At 37.6% G+C, this 25,097-nt stretch overlaps 1 protein-coding gene across 5 annotated transcripts in view; it reads right to left on the reverse strand.

Annotated features, from left to right (window-relative positions):
- The window catches only part of Mast2 (microtubule associated serine/threonine kinase 2), a 234,633-nt gene that overhangs the window by 184,066 nt on the left and 25,470 nt on the right, over positions 1-25,097 (reverse strand). For all 5 annotated transcript variants that reach the window (XM_047527470.1, XM_047527459.1, XM_047527449.1 and 2 more), the window contains exons 2-3: positions 13,440-13,587; positions 6,844-6,986 (exon numbers count right to left, since the gene is read on the reverse strand). In XM_047527470.1, coding sequence (XP_047383426.1) covers positions 6,844-6,986; positions 13,440-13,587 — 291 coding nt within the window. The remainder of the gene's footprint in view (positions 1-6,843; positions 6,987-13,439; positions 13,588-25,097) is intronic.

Below are 25,097 nucleotides of genomic sequence, written 5' to 3' on the forward strand. Positions count from 1 at the left end.
GCCTTGCTACTCTTTTGTCCCCTGCGCCAAATTGACTCCGCTGGAATGGCGTCAGTTCTTCATGGAAATAGAAAAAGCAGTCATTAAATTCATTTGGAAAAAATAAGACACCCAGAGTAGCCAAAGCAATCCTTAGCAAGAAGAGTGAAGCAGGAGGCATGACAATACCAGAACTTAAATTATACTACAGAGTTATAGTAACAAAAATGGCATGGTATTGGCACCAAAATATGCATGAAGACCAGTGGAACAGATTAGAGACACATACACAACCCCAACTAAATATAGTTATCTCATACTAGACAAAGGCACCATAAACATACATTGGAGAAAAGATAGTCTCTCAACAAATGGTGCTGAGAAAACCATCTGCAGCAAAATGAAATTAAACCCCTTTCTCTCATGCTGCACAAAACTCAATTCAAAGTAGATCAAGGACCTAGGAATTAGACCAGAGACCCTGCACCAAATAGAAGAAAAGGTAGGCCAAAATTTTCATCATGTCAGCTTAGGACATGACTTTCTTAACAAGACTTCTGAAGCATAAGAAATAAAATCAAGAATCAATAAATGGAGGGGAAAAAAAAGAAGAACCAATAAATGGGATAGATTCAAACTATAATGCTTCTTCTCATCAAAAGAAACAATAACATGAAGAGAAAGCCTACAGAATGGGAGAAAATCTTTACCATAAGCACCTCAGATAAAGTACTTATCTCTAGCATATATAAAGAACTCAAAAAACTTAACACCAAAAAAAAAAAAAAAAAACCCAATCAATAAATGGGCTCCCCAATCAACAAATGGGCTAAGAAACTGAGCGGACATTTCACAGAAGAAATACAACTGATCAACAAATGTATGAAAAAATGTTCAACATCTCCAGTAATAAGAGAAATGCAAATCTAAACTACTGTATGATTTCATCTCACTCCTGTTAGAATGGCAATTATCAAGAATACAAACAACAATAAATGTTGGCGAGGATGTGGGGAAAAAGGAACACTCATACATTACTGGTGGGACTGCAAACTGGTGTAACCACTCTAGAAAGCAGTATGGAGATTCCTTAGAAAACCTGGAATGGAACCAACCACCTTTTGACCCAGGTATCCCACTCCTCAGTCTATACCCAAATGACTTAAAAGCAGCATACTACCATGACACAGCCACATCAATGTTACAGCAGCTCAATTCACAACAGCAAAACTGTGGAACCAACCTAGATGCCCTTCAATAAATGAATGAATAAAGAAACTGTGGTATATATACAAAATGGAATACTATTCAGCCTAAAAGAAGAATGAAATTATGGCGTTTGCAGGTAAATGGATGGAGTTGGAGAATATCATGCTAAGCGAAATAAGCCAATCCCAAAAAAACCAAAGGTCAAATGTTTTCTCTGATATGTGGATGCTGATCCATAATGGGGGTGGGTATATGCAAGGGAAGAATGGAGGAACTTTAGATTGGGCAGAGGGGAGTGAGAGGAAGGAAGAGGGTATAGGGGTGGGAAAGATGGTGGAATGAGACAGACATTATTACCCTATTACATAATATGATTGTATGAATGGTGTCTCTATGCATCAAGTACAATCCATTTGTCGAAATGCATTCTGCTGTCATGTGTAACCAATTAGAACAAATAATTTTTAAAAAATATCATCCTAAGTGAAAGAAGTAATACACAAAACACTATATACTATATGATTCCATTTCTATTAAATTCTGGAAAAGGCAAAAACACAGTGACAGTAGATCTGTGGTTGCAAAGGCCTGGGTTGGAGAGAGAATGAACAGCAAACAACATGAGAGAATTTGTGGGGGATAACATTCATTCCATACCATGACTATTACCTATCTGTATCATGATTATGGTGGTGGTAACACACCTGTGTACACCTGCCGAAAGTCATCAAATTGAACACTCAAAATTCTATGTAAAAATTTTGTCTAAATAAAGTTCATACAGAGAGACAGAGATAAGAAATAGAGATACACACACACACACACACACACACACACACATATAAAGAGAGATTTTTTTCAATAGAAAATACAAAGTCACAATTTAAGGAAGTTAAGAATGAAAGGGGAAGTAGATGAGTCTGTAATCTCTTTGTTATACTTAAATAGGTGAAACAAATATCTGTGGGATTTTCCTCTGAAGTCATGTGAAAATTAAGTAAAAAATAAAAGTTAAGAATGATGAAATTGGAGTTAGAGTTGTGGCTTAGTGGTAGAGGCACCTGCCTGGCATATGTGAGGCCCTGGGCTTTATCCTCAGCGCTGTGTGTGTGTGTGTGTGTGTGTGTGTGTGTATAAAAGTCAAACAATCCATTGACAACTAAAATTATTGGAAAAAATTATGGAATCATCTGTAAATTAAAATAATAACTTTTTTCAAAAAGAATGATGGAAAAGGTTCTAAGGAATATCTTGGATTTTTGTTATTTCCTTTAAAAGCATATACCATGTGTCACCTCAAAGTTTTAAAATATTATTAAATTAAAAACATAATAAGCCACAATGAGCAACCACTAAACACCTACTAGGATGACTATAATAGAAGGAGGAGGGGGGAAAGAGTGGGAGGAGAAGAACAAAAAGAAGGAAGAGGAGGACAAAAAGTTTTGATAAGGTTATAGTGAAATTGGAACCTTCATATTTTATTGGTGGGAATGTAAAATGGTATAACAAACCAAAAATTTGATGGTTCTTCAAAAAGTTAAACACAGAATTACCACATAACCCAGAAATTCCACTCTTAAGTATATACCCAAAAGTATTAAAAGCAGATACTCAAAAAAATAAATATATATACACAAATGTTCATAGCAGCACTATTCACAATACAACCCAAAAGTCCATCAACTGATGAATGAGTAAATACAATGTGGTACAGTATTTCCTCCTTATCCTCAACAGATATGACCTTCAACAGATGCCTGAAACTGTGATTAGTACAAATACATCGTACATACTATGTTTTTGCCTATACATCTTTATTAGTCAGTTTTCTGCTGCTAAAATAAAATACCTGAGGCTAAATAATGTATGAAGAAATGAGGTTTATTTGGCTCATAGTTTTGGAGGTTCAAAGGCTAAGATCAAGCATTCTCGTCAATTCAGCCTGTGTGAAGGTCCCCGCTTGGTTCCATCACATCATGCTTTACAATGGTGGGAGCACATGGCAAGGGAAGAAGCAAGAGAGCAAGGAGGGGCCAGATTCTTCTGGTAAGAACTAACCAACCCTCTGGCAAAGTCTCAACAAAACTGCCTATATCCTTTCCCAGAGCTGCACCCACAATGACCTAAACTAAAGACCTACAACAAGGCTCCACTTCTTAAAGGTCCCACCATCTCTTACATCATCACACTGGGGACAAAGCTTCTAATACATAAAGCCATAGGGCACAAATCACATCCAAACCATAGCAATATACATACCTATGATAAAGCTTAACTTGTAAATTAGGCGGTAAGATGAAAATAATAACTAATAATGATACATACTGTGTAAACTGCCAACATCACTGCTCTCCAATTTTGGAGCTATTATTAAGTAAAATAAGGGTAATCTGAAGCACTGCAACACCAGAACACTAATGTGGTTACCAAGAGACTAACAGGCAGATAGAATATACGGCTGGACAAAGGGATGACTCATATTTCAGGCAGGACAGAGCAGGATGGTATAAGATTTCATCAAGCTACTTGAAACAGTATGTAATTTAATGCTTATGAACTGTTTATTTCTGGAAATTCCCTATTTTTGGACTACTGTTGACATCAGATAACTTAAAACTTGGAAAGTCAAAGTACAGACAAGAGGAGAACTATTGTAGATTCATACAATGGAATCTTATTCAGCCATAAAGAGAAATAAAGTACTGATGTGTGCTATAATATAGAAAAATCTTAAAAACATAAATGAATAAGGTCACTAGCAACTAGGGAGGCTGAGGCCGAAGGATCGCAAACTAGCAGCCAGTCTCAGCAATTTAGAGAGGCCCTAAGCAACTTAGTGAGACTCTGTCTCAAAATAAAAGATAAAAAGGGCTGGGGATGTTGCCCGGTGGTTAGATATCTCTGGATCCAATCCCCAGTAACAAAAAAAAAAAAAAAAAAAAAAGTTGGACACAAAAGGTAACATATTGTAGGGCATTACTTATATGAATATTCAGAATAGGTAAATTCCTAGAATCAGAAAGTAGATTGGTGGTTGCCATGGTTGGGATTAAGAGTAGAATAAGGAATGACTGCTTAATGGGTAGACAGTTCTCTTCTGGAGTAGTGAAATGTTTTAGAACTTTATGTAGGTGGTGGCTGCAAAAGTTGTGAATGTACTAAATGCTATTAACATGTACACTCTAAAATGATTGATTTTTTTTATATGAATTTCACCTTCTGATATTACGATATGTGTGTGTGTGTGTGTGTGTGTGTGTGTGTGTGTGTATACATATATAGTAGGTTTTGTCCCATGTTACCTAACTCACAATTCACATAGCCCTGTTATTTCCTAAGTGACTAAAACAATAAAGTAAAAATATTTGGCTTTGTGTCCTTAGTTCCTGAAGCAGTTTCAGAACAGCTTCAGAGTGATAAAGATGAAAAATAGTCTTTTGTTATAATGTTGGAACACTTTTGGGCCTCAGAAAGCAAAAGCTGACCTTCTCCTGCCCTTCTTTCACCTCCTCTTCCCCCCCCACCTCTCTAAAGTTGTCCATAGAAACTAGAATTTCTCTTCCCCAAGGCAGGACACAGAAACTACACCCCCCACACACACACATACACCTTTCTATCTTGGAAGTGGCCATAAAGAAATGCTCTGTCTTATCTGAGAGTGCAAGACCCTCATTTCAGAAGGAGTCTGGTCTCATACCTAAGAAGAAGGAATGCTGCACAGAGAGGCCAAGAAGAATGTAAACAGACTAGCCTTGCTTGTGGGTTTCCCCACTCAGCCTATTAGCATTAGGCAATGCCTTTTGTGTTCAATCACATTTCTAAACAGTTGTCTATGCTTCAGTGATGCATATACAATGAAATCTCCATGAGAAGCCAAGGAACAGGGTTTAGAGTGCTCCTGGACAGCTAAGCACATGGAAGCTTGGTTTACAGGAAGGGGAATTCATCCACATACCAGGAAGATGGCATGCACCAACTCACAGGGGAAGAAGCTCCTGCACTCAGGACCCTTCCAGATATCATGTAGTTCCCTATCTATTTATTTTTATCCTTTAAAACATGTTTATAATACAATACAACAATCATAACATTTACATTGTATAAAAGATAAGTAATCCAGAAACGATTTAAAGTATATGGAGGCTATACATAAATTATATGTAACTACTGTGTCACTGTATATAAGAAACTTGAGAATCTGCAGATTCTGGTATTTGAGGGGTTCCTGGAACTAACCCTCCACAAATACTAAGGACTACTGTATTCTACTTCACATGGCCTTGGGTAGGACTCCAGCAACTTTAGTCTAGAAATTCCTTCATGACACACAACATTAAAATCAAATACTCAACTTTACCTAGGTGGCAGTAGTTCTAAAAGGGGTGTTGTTGAATTAGTTATAATAGTTTCAAGGAAAATGCAGATGCCTAGAACTACCCTTAGACTTTATGAGAGTGCAATCCCATCATTTATTTTTTTTAAGTTCCAAAGACTAAACAAGAGGGGGTGGGGCTTTCATAGACAAGTATATTAGATACTATTATTAAACTAATGTTAAACTTTCTGATAACATACTATAGTAATTTAGGAGACTGTCCTTGATCGTAGGGAAAAATACTTAAGGATACCATATAACAATGTCTGACTTGCTCTGAAATGTTTCAGGAAAAAATTAAACATACAGATAAAACAAAAGGACAAAACGTTTACAACTGGTCAATCCAGGTAAAGGTTTATATGAGTGTTCACTGTATCATTTGTTCAATTTTTCTGTAAGTTTGAATTTTTCAAAATAAAAAGTTGGGGAAAGGAAAAGTTCCACAAGTAATCCTGGTTCTCTCTACAGCCTAAGAATCCCAAACTTCAGGTAATATCAGGAAGTCCTCTGATCCAAAATTCAGCTCTCTTCTTGCTACATAAAGAATTTCTCCCCTATCCCCTCTTCTGAGGATGAACAAATGGGTAAAGCTTTCTATTCCATGTAAGACAAAAGGTTGATAATTCTAAAGTATAGATTAAATTATATTTTAATGGGAGCGAGTTTGTTATTGTACCTTGAAAATTATTTTTATACCTATCCTAAAGGTCAGAGAGAAGGTGTAAGACTGACAGAAAGTTAATGGGTGCTTTAGGTAGTCAGGCACCACTGGAGGTAAAAGGGTCTAATTTACAATGACAGGCAGAAAACAACATGCCCAGACTATCACATATGCCCTGTTTATCACACAAAATCCAGGTGAAGGCTCTTTTTTCATCTAATGTATATTTAATGTATATTTAAGTACCTCCTATGTGCCAAGCACATTCCCTAACATGTACTAAATATTATATCACAGAGTTTTACAGAGAAGCAACACAATGTCACAATATTTAGAATCATTTCTATAAAAAAGAAAGTTATTTCCTAGGAAATGTATTCACTAACATTATAACCATACTAAATCTTTTCTTTGATGCTCACTAATTAGTACCAGTGACAGTGACAGCCTGAGAGAGTCATCAGAATATATTCAATGAAAATTCCAATTTTGTTCTATATTTCACTTTGAGAAATTACCTAAATCCTAAAAAGGGAAATAACATATGTGGCAATGACGAATGAGGATCAACCATTTGTTCCCAAAGGAAGCCAACATCTTTACTACCACTTACCAAGCCAGCAGTAAGAGAAGGTGCAGACTGTCCTAGGGACTGATTTCTCATTCGAACCAAGTTAGATGCTTCTCCTGAAGATTGCCAAGTCACCTGTCCCACACTGCTGTGTACACTGCTGGACAAAGGGAGCAGCTGTTTACCTTCAAACACAAGGGCCAAAAAATATATATGTAATTATTTATTGATAAATGAGTGAAAAAACACAGGTGCAATGATGTCAAATGGATAAAATCACATTAATACAAGGTAAGGTCTTCCTTATCCATTTTATAATCTACAGTACATTAAAATTTCTAAATGTCTTGGTGGTGATGAGAATTGCAAGTAGGACACTAAAATGAACTGACTATTTTCAATATTCAACACCATGCCAACCTCCCACCTTGACACCCACCATCAGTATGGGAGTTTTCCAACCCCTTCCAACCTACTTGGTTTCTCACCAACTCAGTGCAACCTGAGTGGTGCAGACAAATTCTCCTGAACAAGTCTGGCCCTTAGGATTCAGAAGGCAAACAATCTATACTGCTCTTAGAAGACTCCATGTGTTCAATCCAGATTTACTGACTGCTTTAATCTCATTCAAAATTAATGAAAGTTACCTGTAAAGACTAAGTGTCTATAAAACAACAACAACAACAAAAAAGACTAAGTGTCTAGAACCCAGTAACTTTCCAGCTAAGGGGCAAGCCCCACTTTCCCACTTTCTTCACAACACTCTTTGCACTGCTGCTAGTTCAACCAAAATAAATGTAGTGGTGTCATTTCCTTCCCTAAAAATTTCCATTTAAACTACTGTTTAAAGAATTAAGTCAAACATTTTAACATTTTAAAAGACCCCCATAGATCAAGATTATCTTCCTGGTCTCATCTCCTTCCACTCTCTTTCACACCCATTCACTCGCTCAACTTCAACATTATGCCTTGTACTTTCAATTGGCTTAATCTTAACCACCTAATTCACTTAACTCTTCCTGTGCCAGCAAAATCCTAGTTATTTAGAGTTTTCTTATTTTTGCTGCAAACAAAGTATGAAATGACTCATTTGGACAGCAATTTAGTGAAAGTGAACATAAACAACTAAGATGCACAAGAAAGATTAAGGATTTCACTTTGCCATTATCAATGTTTTTATACTCAAATTTTTTACAATGAGTCTGTTTAACTTTTTAATCCGAAAAATGCAATATATTTTTAAAAATCTAGTTATCTTTCAAGTCTCTTTTCAAGTGTACCCTTTACTGGGAAGCCTTTCCATAAAATTCTCACAAAAATCATAATATTAGGACTGGGCATAGCTCAGTGGTACAGCACTTGCCTGGTATGCACAAGACCCTGGGTTCAATCCCCAACATCAAAAACTAAAATTTTCACAAGTCTAGTAAAGCCTGCATACCTGCCTTCTTTACTTCATTTTGCAAATCTTACACAATCCAATAAACAACCTGCCTACTTTTCACCTATGTATTCTAAAGGAAAAAGAGCTTGTTGATTCATCCTACCCACACAGAAAAGGTTAGTATCATATCCCTCTTCAAAGTAAGAGCCTGTTTGGTAAAAAGGTTCATACAACTTAAGAGCCCAACTTGAGTACACACCAGTAAGAACATGAAGCATAATTGACAAGAATTTTTTTATATAATAACTTTATTTTTTTTTTAATGTGGTGCTGAGGATAGAACCCAGTGCCTCACATGTTAGGCAAGTGCTCTACCACTAAGCCCCAACTGCCAAGAATTTGAGGAAAATAAACAACATAAAATGGGGAAATATTATGTATAAATAGAAACTAGCCCTTTAGTAAAACAAATAACACACACACACACACACAAAAATCTTTTAAAAATCCTAATTACTATTCCTAGAATAATTCAAAAAGCTATTGCATAAAATACTCCCAATTAAAGATAACAGAGTAAGGGTTGAGGGTGTAGCTCAATGGAAAAGTACGTGCTTAGCATAATGAGGACCTGGGTTCCATCCCCAGCACCAAAAAGTAAAAAATAAAAAAATGTAGCAGAGTGAGCACATGCTTTTATCTTTTGTCCTCCAGGCCATAACAAAACAAACAGAGACTGACTATTTAGAGGTGAAAATATTTTTTAAAACGGCTGTGGGGATAGCTCACATGTGTAGCACACACGAGGCCCTGGGTTCAATCCCCAGTACCACCTCTCACCCAAAACAAAACAAACAATTTTATAAACAAATAAAATATAAAACCAAATAAAATACAAATAAAAAACAAATAAAATTTCAAGGAGTGATTGTTTTAGTTTGTTTTCATATTTTGTTTTCTTTTGGGGAGAAGAACCTAAACCAAATATGTGGATCAGAACCAATGAAACTGGAAAGGTACAAGCTATAATAAGCACAAGGTAGGCTTCAGGTAAGAGGAGTATCAGTTGCCGTGCAAAATCTTAGGTTCAGTACTCAGAAATGAAAATACTTAAGAAGGCATAAAGCAAGACACAATGCTGAAATCAGATTACATGCAAATTCTATAGACAGAACAGTCAAACCCAACTACATTTCCACAATATATCACCTAGTAGTCATAAAATTACCTCACAGGATAAACAGGATTTAGTATTTCAGATTAAAAGACTGGATTCTGGTTGTTAGGTACTCAAAGGAAAAAGACTTAATCCATTTGTGTACAATGTGTCAAAATGCATCTAATAATTTTTTAAACTTTTAAAAATCTAATTAAAAAATCTATTCACTCATGGACAATTAGAAGATAATTGCATCTCTAAAAGATGAACAGACTTCTATAGAACAGCAAATAAGAATTGTCTATATGTGATTAAATACATAACTGGCAAAGTAAAAATTTCAATACAAGAATGAGAAGATAAGAAAGGAATAACCCTGAAAGGAACTAAAAGAAAAACTGAAAATTTTTACCATTAAACAAAGGAGTATGATAGGATTATATTTCTTCTCTATTTAACCAACATTTTTAGCTATGGTCAAAGTATATACTCTTTTTTTTCATACTCTATTAATTGACTAAAATCATGTTGCATCTTAATTGCCTTCTCTTTACACCAACACTTCTTTGTATATTTCCCTTGAATTTTTAAATTGCCTTTTCATTGGAAGATATTGGGAAGCCTATGGTTTGGGGAATGGAGAGAAAAAGAATCAAAAGGAAGAAAGGATGTGAAATCTACAAAATAGGAGGAGAGGGAAATCAGATCGAGGGGGAATGCAGCCAGAAGCACTAGTTATCCAAGAAATATCTATCAGTTCAGGTGGTTAGCATTTAGAGTTCAAGAAGACTACCTAAAGTTCTATACAGATTCAATGCAATTCCAATTAAAATCCCAATGATGTACCTCGCAGAAATAGAGCAAGCAATTATGAAATTCATCTGGAAGAATAAAAAACCTAGAATAGCTAAAGCAATCCTCAGTAGCAAGAGCGAAGCAGGGGGTATTGCAATACCAGATCTTCAACTCTACTACAAAGCAATAGTAACAAAAACGGCATGGTATTGGTACCAAAATAGACAGGTAGATCAATGGTACAGAATAGAGGACATGGACACAAACCCAAATAAATACAATTTTCTCATACTAGACAAAGGTTCCAACAATATGCAATGGAGAAAAGATAGCCTCTTCAACAAATGGTGCTGGGAAAACTGGAAAACTATATGCAATAGAATGAAACTAAACCCCTATCTCTCACCCTACACAAAACTCAACTCAAAATGGATCAAGGACCTCGGAATCAGACCAGAGACCCTGCATCTTATAGAAGAAAAAGTAGGTCCAAATCTTCAACTTGTTGGCTCAGGATCAGATTTCCTTAACAGGACTCCCATAGCACAAGAAATAAAAGCAAGAATAAACAACTGGGATAGATTCAAACTAAAAAGCTTTCTCTCAGCAAAGGAAACTATCAGAAATGTGAAGAGAGAGCCTACAGAGTGGGAGAATATCTTTGCCAACCATACCTCAGATAGAGCGCTAATTTCCAGAATCTATAAAGAACTCAAAAAACTCTACACGAAGAATACAAATAATCCAATCAACAAATGGGCTAAGGAAATGAACAGACACTTCACAGAAGAAGATGTACAAGTAATCACCAGATATATGAAAAAATGTTCAACATCCCTAGTAATAAGGGAAATGCAAATCAAAACCACCCTAAGATTTCATCTCACCCCAATTAGAATGGCGATTATCAAGAATACAAGCAACAATAGGTGTTGGCGAGGATGTGGTGAAAAAGGAACACTCATACATTGCTGGTGGGGTTGCAAATTAGTGCAACCACTCTGGAAAGCAGTGTGGAGATTCCTCAGAAAGCTTGGAATGGAAACACCATTTGACCCAGCTATCCCACTCCTTGGCCTACACCCAAAGGACTTAAAATCAGCATACTACAGAGATACAGCCACATCAATGTTCATTGCTGCTCAATTCACCATAGCCAGATTGTGGAACCAACCTAGATGCCCTTCAGTTGATGAATGGATAAAGAAACTGTGGCATATTTATACAATGGAATATTACTCCGCAATGAAGAATGATAAAATTATGGCATTTGTAGGCAAATGGTCGAAATTGGAGAATATCATGCTAAGTGAGATAAGCCAATCTCAAAAAACTAAAGGACAAATGATCTCGCTGATAAGCGGATGAGGACATATAATGGGGGGTGGGAGGGGCTAGCATTAGGTTTAGGGTTAGGTTTAGAGTTAGGCTAAGGAGAGCAGTAAGAATGAAGGAAAGAAGGATTGTGTAGAGGGAAAAGAGGGGTGGGAGGGGTGGGAGGGGTGGGAGGGGTGGGGGGGAGGGGAAAAATATAATAAACATCATTACCCTATGTAAACGTTAAAAAAAAATAAATAAATAAAAAAATAAATAAATAAATAAAAAAAAAAAAAAATAGAGTTCAAGAAGAAGATATAAGAAGAGAAAAAAGCCTTACCTAACTAAGAGTGTTCCATACAAGACTACAAGACTAGCAAAGAGACTGTCAAGATGCTGAGTCAGCCTAAAGCACAAGAAATAAAATTAAGAATCAATAAATGGGATGGATTCAAACTGAAAAGTTTCTTCTCAGCAAAGGAAATAATCAATAATGTGAAGAGAGAGCCTACAGAATGGGAGAAAATCTTTACCACACACCTCAGATACAGCACTAATCTCCAGCATATATAAAGAACTCAAAAAACTTAACACAAGGGGCTGGGGTTGCGGTTCAGTGGTGGAGCACCTGCCTGGTTTGTGAGGCACTGGGTTTGATCCTCAGCATCACATTAAATAAATTAATAAGTAAATAAATAAATAAATGATACTATGTCCATCTGCAAAAAAAAAAACATAAATCAATAAATAGGCTAAGGAACTGAACAGACACTTCACAGAAAAAATACAAATGATCAACAAACAAATGAAAACAATGTTTATCAACTCTTGTAATTAGAGAAATGCAAATCAAAACTACTCTAAGAATTCATCTCACTACAGTCAGAATGGCAATTATCAAGAATACAAACAATAAGTGTTGGCGAGGATGTGGGGGAAAAGGTATACTCATACATTGTTAGTGGGACTGCAGATTGGTGCAACCACTATGTAAAGCAGTATGAAGATTCCTTAGAAAATTTGGAATGGAACCACCTTTTGGCTCAGCTATCCCACTTCTTGGTTTATAACCAAAGGATTTCAAATCAGCATACTATAGTGATACAGCCACATCCATGTTTACAGCAGCTCAATTCAAAATAGCAAAACTATGGAACCAATCTAGATGACCTTCAACAGATGAGTGGATAAAGAAAATGTGGTACATATACAAAATGAAATATTACTCAGCTTTAAAGAAGAATGAAATTATGGTACTTGCAGGTAAATAGATGTAACTGGAGAAGATCATGCTAAGTGAAATAAGCCAATCCCAATTAACCAAAGGCTGAATGTTTGAAAAGTAGATGCTGATCCATAGTGGGGGGTGAGGAGGGAAATATGAAGGAACTTTGGGTTATGTGGAGGGGAGTGAGGGGACAATTGGGGTAGTGGGGATGAGAAGGACAGTAGAATGAGACAGACATTATTACCCTATATACATACATGTCTGATTACTCTACTAGTATGACTCAGCACCATGTACGTAGCCAGACGAATGAGAAGTTATGCTCCATTTGTGTACAATGTGTCAAAATGCATTCTACTGTCATGTAAAATCAATTAGAACAAATTAAAAATTTTCACAAAAAGATGTGAGGAGGCTGGAGTTGTAGCTCAGTGGTAGCATGCTTGCCTAGCCACATGGGAGGTACTGGGTTTGATCCTCAGCACCACATAAAAATAAACTATTGTGTCCATCTATAACTAAAAAGAATTTTTTTAAAAAGATGCTGCGTCAGTTGATACAACTTTAAATATTAACAACACAGTCCCACATTTCTTTTTGTTTTGTGGTTGTTGTTTGTTGTTTGCTTTCTTTTGTTGTTGTTGTTGTTGTTGTTGTTGTTGGGATTAAACCCAGGATCTCACACAAGGAAAGATGCTCTCTACCACTCAGTGACACCCCCAGTCTCCCACCTTTAAACAAAATCAGATATTTACCTGACAGAGAACTGGCCAGACTTCCTCTCCTCAACTTACAGTCATCCTGACTAAGTTGTCGCTGAAGTTTAGCTTTTCCAGTAGATGAAAAGATGTCAGGATTACTGAGCTTCCTGAAGAGCAGGGGACTAAGTCCAGTTACCACATCCTTCAAAGAAAAAAAAGAGTAAAATATTCGTTTTTAGTTACTTTTCTGAAGCATAAGAACTTTGCATTGAACATTTCCACAACATTCATTAGGTAAAAGGTGTCAACATTCTATATTTTTCACTCCATTGCTAAACCCAGAAACAATGTAGTTCTTAATAAAAGGTTGGTAAACTATGAGAGGACATGAATTTTTTTTTTGTACCAGGGGTTGAACCCAGGCATGCTTAACCACTGAGCCACATCCCCAGCTGCATCTTTTTTTTTTTTTTTTTTTTTTTTTTTTTGAGATAGGGTCTCCCTAAGTTGCTTCAGGCCAGCCTCACACTTGCAATCCTCATGCCTCTGCCTCCTGAGCCACTGGGACATGGGATATTTATAAAATGCCAAAGGAAAAATAGAGAAGGCTCACAAGATGACATAAGACATTTTGATAGAAAATATTTATTCATAATGAGTACACTTTTAGTTATATTTATTTATTTACTTTTCTCCTTTTATTTACACTCTTCCTATATCCAGAAAAGAAAAGTTTTTTGGGTTTGTTATTGTTGTTGTTTGAGACAGGATCTTATTATGTTGCCTAAGCTGACCTGGAGCTTCTGAGCTCAAGCAATCCTCCAGTCTCAGCCTCCCAAGTAGCTGGGACTATAGGCACAGGCCGTGACATCTGGGTTAGGTTTTAAATAAATCATCAAATAACAAACCTTCCTTTACCTATTTTATAAAGTTAGAAATACCACTAGCATCCAATTAGTCCTGAATTAAAACTCAGAGTTTTATCCATGTGCCTATAATAAAAGCCAAGCACGTTTTCCAAAAAAAAGTATAAAAATACTATGGAGAAGACAGAGATAATATGAAACACTGACAGTGTTTCCCTTTTGCCTCATTTTAGTCTTGCTCATCCCACTCCACCTCAATGCCTCTTCCTCCTCACTCAGTAAACAATATACAACATCATCAAGATGTAGATGTTTTTAAGGGAAAGTCCACCTAATTAATAGTATTAACAGGAAGGTAGCTACTATGGTTTGGTTGTGGTTTGTTCACATGGTGGAGGCTTGATCCTCAATGTGGTTATGCTGAGAAGTAATGGAACCTTTAAGAGTTGGGGGACTAATGGCAGGTAATTAGGTTCCTGGGAGTGCTCCTGCCATTAGGAAGGATCTACAAAGATCCTGGATAGTTCGCTCAAGAAAGAGTTGATATGAAAAGAGCAAGCCTAGCCCCTAACTCTCTCTGGCTTCCTATTTCACTATGTGATCTCCCTCTCATAAGTACTCCCACCATGAAGCCATCCACCATGCTATAATGTAGACAAAGGCCCTCAACAGAAGAAGCAGATGATCTTAGATCTCCAAAAGAGTAAGCTAAATAAATATCTTTCTTTATAAAGTTCCCAGTCTTGGGTATTTTGTTACAGCAAAATAAGATGGACTATTTTAGAAGCTATAACAAACATATAAGTAGTGTATCAAACTAATCTGGATTTTATAGGGACAAAATAAGAAGCATAAGAAGAAATAACTAATACCTATATCATTCAGCACTTGAAAAACAAGACTCAGGACTGGCAGTGTAGTGCCTATCTAACATGCAAGAAAGAAGGGAAGGAAGGGAAGGGAGAAAGGAAGACTAAGTAACTGGCACCATGGAATACTAAAAGCCACAAAGGAAAAAAAATGGGGAAAATGTCCACTTCTCTGAGACAAGATAAAAGAGAAGAAACTCTCTAAGGTCATATGTTGATTTATGAGTTCATTAAATGGGAAAACCCTAATATTGGTTGGTAGTGACCATCCAGAACATAATTTGCCAACGTTCAAACACAAAAATGGATTCAAGGATAAAGGGAAAGTCGAGATACTGACTCATCAAAGTAACCTATGTATCCAGGTAACTGTAATGGGAGTGAGCAATGAGGAAGGAAAATTGAAAACAATAGTTAATGACGCAAAAATGTAGCAAGAAAGCAGCCTATACTTTTATCATTTGGTGTGTCAAGAATGAAACAATTCTTATAGATCAAGGAGAAATCATGGAAAGAAGCTAGGTTTGGGCAACAGTGCTGGTAACCCACTACAAAGAGCTGGTCTCTCACTGCCCTGGGTGGAGGAAAGTAAAAAGAGATCTTGGAAGATGCCAAACTAGAGTGGATATTCTGTATGAAGGCAATGTGGAGAGGGAAAAGTTCCACCCCAAAAAAACTTACAACTGGGGTTGTGGCTCAGTAGTAGAGCAATTGCCTGGCATGTGTGATGCCCTGGGTTCAATCCTCAGCACTGTATATAAATAAATAAATTAAATAAAGGTCCGTTAACAACTAAAAAATATATATTAAAAAAAAAGGGCTGGGGAGATAGCTCAGCTGGTAGAGTGCTTGCCTAGCAAGCACAAGGCCCTGAGTTCGATCCCCAGTACCGCAAAAAAAAAAAGAAAAACTTACAACTGAGCCAGAAGAGAGAACCAGCACCTGGATGCCTGCTACACTCTATAAATGACAATCAAGCTTCGCCAAAAGAGAAAGAATAACCGAGAGAGAACTCAATTGGCACCAATTACGAGAAAAACATATCCTTTTCAATCTCCCAATTCCCCACTAGGACATACCAAAGAAAAGAAGCCAGAAAACAGAAGGAAGAAAAAAATGAAAGAATGGATCATGACCTTTCTTATTCCTAGCCTCCTCTGTCAAAACCTGGCAAAGGCCGGGCTGGAGTTGTAGCTCAGTGGTAGAGAGCTTGCCTAGCAGGTAGGAGGCACTGGCTTGGATTCTCAGCACCACATTAAAAATAATCATAATAATCATAATCATAATAATAATAACAATAATAATAATAAAAATAAAAAATAAAGATATTTTTTTAAAACCTGGCAAGGAGAAGAAAATATAAATTAGATATGAAATTTAACTTTAAAGCTCAGCTGTCTTTTTAACTTTTCTGAAAGTATATTACTTTTGCATAGATACACACATACAAAAGCATGTAACTCAGTAAATTTTCACAAACTGAACATACCCATGTACCTAGCATCAAAATTAAAAGAAAGGACTGGGGTTGTGGCTCAATGGTAGAGTACTTGCCTGACATGTGTGAGGCACTGGGTTCAATCCTCAGGACCACATAAAGAGTAATCAATTAATTAATTAATTAATTAAAGGTTCATCAGAACTAAAAATACATTAAAAAAAAGATTAAAAGAGATATAATCAGGTGCTGACCACATAGTCCATCATGTAGCATGCTTGACTAGCAAGCACAAGGGCTGGGGTTCGATTCCCCAGCACCTCACAAGGAAGAAAAAAAAAAAGAGAGAGAGAGAGATAATCAGCATCCCAGAAAGTCCCCTTGTGCTTCCTTCTAATCACTATCTCTGATATCCCCCAACCCCAGGAATCTCTGGCTTTTAACAGAGTAAGTACAAAAACTTGATATGAATGCAATCACTCAAAATGAACACTTTTGCACCTTGCTTCTTTTGTTCAATTAGACTAAACGTTTAAAAAAAATTTAGTTGTAGATGGACAACTTTTCTTTTATTTATTTTTATGTGGTGCTGAGGATCAAACCCAGTGCCTCACTTGTGCTTGGCAAGCAACTCTACCACTGAGCTACAAATACAGCCCCTAGAATGAACTTTTTAAAATAGCAGAGCATTACTGAATTTACTTAGAAGTAATCAGAGGACAGGATTAGAAAACAAAGCAAGTAAGGCAGAACCACATGTAGCCCTAGAGAAAGAAAAGGGACATAAGAACTTCCTTACTAACTTCCAACCATACTTCTTAAAGTTTTCTACATTTCTAATACCTTACAAGCAAACCTACAGGTTTTGTGTTCAATGGAATGCCATTGTACTCTCATAAGAAGCTCTTCCTAGTTGGGCATAGAGGCACACAACTGTAATCCCAGTGGCTCAGGAGGCTGAGGCAGGATGATTGTGAGTTCAAAGCCAACCTCGGCAACAGCAAGGCATTAAGCAACTCAGTGAGACCATGTCTCTAAATAAAATACAAAATAGGGTTGGGGGTGTGGCTCAGGGGTCAAATGTCCCTGAGTTCAATCCCCAAAACCAAAAAAAAAAATTGAAAGCATTCCCTCTAAGAGCTGGAACAAGACAGGGATGCCCTCTTTCACCACTTCTACTCAACATCGTCCTTGAAACTCTAGTCAGAGCAATTAGACAGACCAAAGAAATTAAAGGGATACAAATAGGAAAAGAAAAACTCAAACTATCACTATTTGCCAATGTCATGATTGTACATTTAGAGGATCCAAAAAATTCCACCAGAAAACTTCTAGAACTCATAAATGAATTCAGTAAAGTAGGATATAAAATCAATGCTCATAAATCTAATGCATTTCTATTCATAAGTGATGAATCCTCTGAAAGACAAATTAGGAAAACTACCCCATTCACAATAGCCTCAACAAAATAAAATACTTGGGAATCAATCTAACAAAAGAGGTGAAAGACCTCTACAAGGGGCTGGGGAGATAGCTCAGTCGGTAGAGTGCTTGCCTTGTAAGCTACAAGGCCCTGGGTTCGATCCCCAGCACCAAAAAAAAAAAAAAAAGAAGCCAGAACACTACAGAATGAAATTAAAGAAAACCGTAGAGGATGGAAAGATCCCCCGATGTTCTTGGATAGGCAGAATTGATATTGTCAAAATGACCATACTACCAAAAGTGCTATACAAATCAATGCAATTCCAATTAAAATCCCAAGGATGTACCTCATAGAAATAGAGAAAGCAATCGTGAAATTCATTTTGAAGAAGAAGAGACCCAGAATAGCTAAAGCAATCCTTAGCAGGAAAAGTGAAGCAGGGGGTATCACAATACCAGACTTTCAAATATACTACTGAGCAATATAATAAAAACGGCACGGTATTGGCACCAAAATAGATAGATCAATGGTACAGAATAGAGGACACAGAGACAAACCAACATAAATACAGTTATCTCATACTAGACAAAGGTGCCAAAAACATACAATGGAGAAAAGATGGCCTCTTCAGCAAATGGTGCTGGCAAAACTGGAAGACCATATGCAGCAAAATGAAACTAAACCCCTATCTCTCACCCCACACAAAACTCAACTCAAAATGGATCAAGGCCCTTGGAATTAGGTCCAGAGACCCTGCACCTAATAGAAGAAAATGTAGGTCCAAATCTTCATCATGTCAGCTTAGGACCAGACTTCCCTAACATGACTCCCAAAGCACAGAAATAAAAACAGGAATCAACAATTGGAATAAATTCAAACTAAAAAGTTTTTTCTCAGCAAAAAAAATAATCAACAATGTGAAGAGAGAGCCTACAGAATGGGAGAAAAATCTATGCCACACACACTTCAGATAGAGCACTAATCTCCAGAATTTATGAAGAACTTAAAAAACTTTATACCAAAGAATACAAATAACACAATCAATAAATGGGCTAAGGAAATGAGCAGATACTTCACAGAAGAAGATGTACAACTGATCAATAGATACATGAAAAAATGTTCAACATCTCTGGTAATAAGAGAAATGCAAATCAAAATTATCCTAAGATTTCATCTCACCCCAATTAGAATGGCGATTATCAAGAATACAAACAACAATAGGTGTTGGTGAGGATGTGGGGGAAAAGGTACACTCATACATTGCTGGTGGGAATGCAAATTGCTGCAGTCACTCTGGAAAGCAGTGTGGAGATTCCTTAGAAAACTTGGAATGGAACTACCATTTGACCCAGCTATCCCACTCCTTGGCCTATCCCCAAAGGACTTAAAATCAGCATACCACAGTGACACAGTCACATCAATGTTTATAGCAGCTCAAATCACAAAAGCTAGATTGTGGAACCAACCTAGATGCTGTTCAATAGATGAATGGATAAAGAAACTGTGGTATATATACACAATGGAACATTAGATGGAACATCAGCCATAAAGATGGAATTAGAGAATATCACACTAAGTGAAATATGCCAAGCCCAAAAAACCAAAAATCAAATGATTTCTCTGATAAGTGAATGATGATACATAAAGGGGTTGGGGAGAGAGGCAAGAATGGAAGAAGGATGGATTGTATAGAGGAAAATGAGGGGTGGGAGAAGGTGGGGGGAAAGAAAAATAACAGAATGAGACAAACATTATTACCCTATGTACATGTATGATTATGCAAATGGTGTAACTCTACTTCGTGTACAACCAGAGAAACCAAAGTTGTACTCCATTTGTGTACAATGAATCAAATTATTTTTAAAAAATCTCTTCCTTTCTGCTTAAATTAGGTTATATTGTTTTCTATCATTTCTATAGTCAAATGATTCTTAAAATAGGGAGTTAAGGAGAAGAAGGCATCAAGGATGACAGTTTTCTGGCTTGGGTGGTATGCTCGGCAGTAAGAGAATACAGAGGAAAAACAAGTTTACAAATGAAACACTGCTATGGCAATAGTAAATATTAGCAAAACTACAAACCACAGTAGTTTTCCAACAACCATTAGGGAACTATAAATGTTGAGTCCAAAAGAAAGAAAACCAAATCAGACATGAATAATTCTCTTCTTGGCTAAAACAGTGATTTTAAAAGTATGGTTCCCCAAACTAGCAGCAGTGAACTTGTTAAAAACGCATGTTCTCAAGGTTTCAAGATGGCGGACTAGAGGGCGGCTGCATTTCATGTTGCTCCAGGACGCAGAATTCAAAAGAGGAGATAGTGAGAGACTTGGGACCAACTCAAAGCGGCCGGGTGAGTCTCTCCCGTTGGGGAGGCGTCCCGGATGGGACAGTAGTCCCGGAACGCAGGGAACTTTGTGAAGTAGAGTTGCCCGGCGAGACGCCCCTCCCCCTGCTGGAGTGGTAAACACGGACAACTGGGAACATCGTAGAGGTGGCTGCTCAGCACAGCGCTTGGACTCGGAGCAACCACTGGGGCTCCAGGCGGCTGCCTGAGGAGGAGCTGCGTGGCGAGCTGTTTGGACTCAGAGCGACCACTTCTGAACACCGGGGGGTTGCCCGGAGGAAGAGGAGGAACGTGGCGGGTCACTTGGTCTAGGAGTGACTGCATCAGAGCTACAGGCGGTTGCCAGAGAAGGAGACGAGTGGTGAGTTGTTTAGACTCAAAAAAAAAAAAAAAAAAAAAAATGCATGTTCTCAGACCTCATATCAGATCTACGAAATCAAAAATTCCAGTGGTGAGTCCAGAAATCTGTTTCAACAAGCCATCCAGGTGATTCTGAAGCACACCAAAGTTTGACAGCAATAAGAATAAATCAACAATTTGCTATACGATGCCACCACAGAGGCTGATCAACTGTGAGGACTCTGTAACAAATTATTTGAAATTGATAATCAAGTATTCAAGTTTGTAACTGGTTTACTTTCCACATCAAATGAATGTAAGTGCTATGATCGTAAAGCTATGTCTCCTTAAAATTCATATATTGAATTCCTAACCCCCGTGGTGACAGTAGTAAAAGATGGAGACTCTGGGAATTGACTAGGTCATGTGAACAGAGCCCTTATGAATGAGATTACAGTCCTTACAAATGAGACCCAAGAGACATCTCTTACCCTACCACCACGAGAGACACAGCAAGAAGGCTCCATCTATGAAATAGAAAGTAGCCCTCCCCAGAGACCAAATTTGCCAGCACCTTGATCTTGGATTCCCCAGCCTCCAAAATTGTAAGTAATAAATTTATATTGTTTATAAGCTACCCAGTTTATGGAATTTTGTTATAGAAGCCCAAATACATTAAGACAGCAGGCTTCGGGTAAATCCTATAAAAGTCAATTCGCTTGTACAGTAATATTCTTTTTATTTGGGGAGGGGGGTTAACTGGGGTTTGAATCCAGAGGCACTTAATGACTGAGCTACATTCCCAGCCCTTTTTATTTTTTATTTTGAGATAAGGTCCTGCTAAGCTATTCAGGACCTATATAAATTGCTTGGGCTAGTCTTGAACCTGTAATCCTCCTGCCTCTGCCTTCTGAGTTGCTGGGATTATAGGCACGAGCCACATGCCCAGTTGATAACATTCTTTCTGAAGTGAGATTTTTTTTAAAGTGGAATTAGAGGTAGCAAGGCAGGAATTATATATAACCTATATTTCTCCATTGTAGTATCCATTATTCAAAAACAAAACTCAGGCTTATTCAATCTCTCCATGTTCCTTTCAACTCTTAGAGTTTATTTCTTTCTCTTTTAACTCGAGACTACTGAATTATGGATATTTTTCCTATTGCTGTAGGTAGTCCTCACAGACTTCCCTACCCGTTGGCTCAGAACCATCTCCCTCCTTCAAATCTCAGACTAATTTTACCCACAAGACTAGCAATATACTTATATTATGCTCTTAAGGATAGGATTCCAAGTAGGCAAAGGATTCACAGCTGAAAATAGGACTATACACATTAAAAACTTATGAGGTTGAAAAAAAATGGGTTAACTCTCATTGGAAGCTGACTTTTCCCACATGACTAGCGATCCAATTGGCAAAGAGAATTCTATATCTGTGACAAAACCTACCCTGCCAAGAGTCAAATGCCACCACATTTATCAAAGTCCATTCTCTTAATCTATATTAAAAAGCCTCTGAATGATATCTACATGCAAAATAAATGAACCTTGACCCATAATTCAAGCATATCAGCACAACATGCAAAAATTACTCTAAATGGATTGTAAAGAAAACTTAAAAGTATAAAACTACTTTCAGAAGAAAAAATTTTAAAAAATATTTAACTTTGAGGTGGGTAAAGTTCTTAGGACATAAAGTACAATTTTTAAAAGAATGACTTTATAAATTAAACATCAGCAAATTTTAAAACGTATGCTCTTCAAAAAAGACTTAAAGAAAATAAGGGCTGGGGTTGTGGCTCAGCGGTACCATGCTCACCTAGCAAGCAAGAGGCCCTGGGTTCGATCCTCAGCACCACATAAAATAAAAATAAAGGTACTGTGTTCACCTACAACTAAAAAATATATTTTTTAAAAAAAGAAAAGAAATCAAAAACAAGGATAAAATATTTCCAAAACACACCTGGTAAAGAACAGTCATTCAGTATATATAGAGATCTCTCACAAGCCAATAAAAACATGCAAAAAAAGGTAGACTAGAGGGAGGCTGAATTCCTTGTCACTCTGCTCCATAACTCAGGATTCAAACAGAGGAAATACTGTCTCTCTGTGAGGCAGTCTTCGCTGCTCACCAATCCCCTGCTGTTTAACCCCTTTGTCCACCACCATCATCCGCCATCTGCCAGCATAACGCCTACTGACTGCCGCCATATCATCCACCATTTGCCCATTTGCCAGTCTCTTGCCTGCCGATCACCTGTCTTTCACCTAACATCGCCCACTGCCCATCATTCACCCACTGACTATCCATCGTTAATCTGCAAACCACCTGAGGATCACCAGCCCATCGCCTGCTGCCCACTGCTGCCTGGAAGTTCACTGTCACAGTGCCTGCAGGTTTGGTTACACATGGCTGCCACCATTTTGGGGCAACAGCCAAGGACTGCAGGTCTGCTGCCCAGCCACCACCATCTCAGGGTGTGGCCACCTTGGTCTGGGACTCGACTCAGGCCAGGGCCTGAAGATACATTGGGGTATCTGCAGGTCTGGCTGCACCTGAGGTTTTTCTGCTTGGTGTGATAGTGGTTGCCATCTGGCTTTCTCTTTGCAAGGTCACTCCTTTGTGTGAGCACATCCTTGGGGGTATCTCTGCAAGCTGAAAGGGCACTGAGATCTTGGGACTGCAGCAAGATAGTCTAGGGAAGCTGAAGTCCAGGTCCATTAGATTGCAGCTGGGTTTGTGCGGGCCAGTCTGAGTATGGAAAGCCTGTGGAAAGTCAGAGAGTTGGGGCAAATTCCCTCGGGGGAGCACAGGTGGACGAAACTAGAGAAAACTGGGCTCTCTCCAGCTCAGTGAATCCTGAAGTGTACAGGGATGGAAGGGGCCAGCTACAACGGATGGGAAGACTACAAGGGGGTGTGAGGGCATCTTGCTATCAGCTCACCCACCCAACTGATCGGGCACCCTCTGGACTAGAGTTAGCATCAAACTTCAGACAACCCCACCTATCGGTGAAGAAGAGAAGCTGAGAACACTTCTGAAAGCCAATGGAAGCAATTACTCAATTTTCCATTAAGACTTTTCTCTTTTTTTTTTCCACCATTTGTTTCACACCACTACCATCTTTGAATCCGAATATTTTTCATACATCAATTTATTGAGGAATAGGATGTCTGAATAGTATATGACAGTTTTGTGGGGTATTCCTATATTTTTACTTTTTTAAAAATATTTTTGTTTTAGTTGTAGGTGGATGCAATATCTTTATTTTGTTTTTATGTGGTGCTGAAGCTCAAACCCAGGGCCTTACGCATACTAGGCAAGCGCTCTACCACTAAGCCACAACACCATTCCCTGTTTTTACTTTAAAAAAAAAAAATCTGTCTCCCTAGATTCTCTTTCTCATTTCTTTCATGCTAACAGCCATCCTCTATTAATTCCTCCCTCGCTCTTACTATAATTTTTTTCCCCATCTTTTATTCCTCGCCCTCATAAACATCACATCTTACACTACTTCTGGTCCCTCACTGTCCATCATTTAAAACAGTAAATCCTTTTAGCAAAATTACTGTTTTTATTGTAGACAATAATTGAATCCTTCCTTCATTTCTGTCTATTGTGACACAACTGTTAATAACACCTTAAGAGGAGTCATTGGTTTAAGGTGGTATATCGTTTGCATTGGATACTGTTAATATTGGTCTCCCCCTTAAAAGTGAGGTACTAGAAGCCTTCAGAGACACTAAACAACTACAGGGTAGAATCTGTACTGCCTCAGCTCTGTACCACTAGATGAGAAGATACACAAACAACATGAAAAAACAAGGGAACAAAGTGCCTCAAACAAACTAAGATGTTCCAACAACAGAATCCATAGACAACACAGTAGAAGAAATGTCAGAGAAGGAGTTTAGAAAATACAGAGACTGATCTTCAAAATAAAGGATGGTATTGAAAAGAAAATACAGGAAGTGAAAGATCACTTCAATGAAGAGGCAGAGATTATAAGCAGGAATCAAGCAGAAATCCTCGAAACGAAGGAAACAATAAAGCAAATTAATAATTCAATAGAAAGTATCAACAACAGGCTAGACCACTTAGAAGACAGAACCTCAGACAATGAAGACAAAATATGTACATAAGTTGACTGCACAGAGAGGATGGTAAGAAACCATGAACACCACTTCCAAGAGGGCTGGGATTGTGGTTCAGCGGAAACAGCACTTGCTTAGCATGTGTGAGATACTGGGTTCAATCCTCAGCACCATACATAAATAAATAAAATAGGGGTACCTGACAACTAAAAAAAAATTTTTTTAAACTTCCAAGAAATATGGGATAACATGAAAAGACCAAATTTAAGATTTATCAGAATAGATGAAGGCATGGAGATACAAACCAAAGGAATGCACAACCTTTTCAATAACATA

Source organism: Sciurus carolinensis, chromosome 1 (genome assembly GCF_902686445.1).
Source record: "Sciurus carolinensis chromosome 1, mSciCar1.2, whole genome shotgun sequence".
NCBI classification, from domain to species: Eukaryota; Metazoa; Chordata; class Mammalia; order Rodentia; family Sciuridae; genus Sciurus; species Sciurus carolinensis.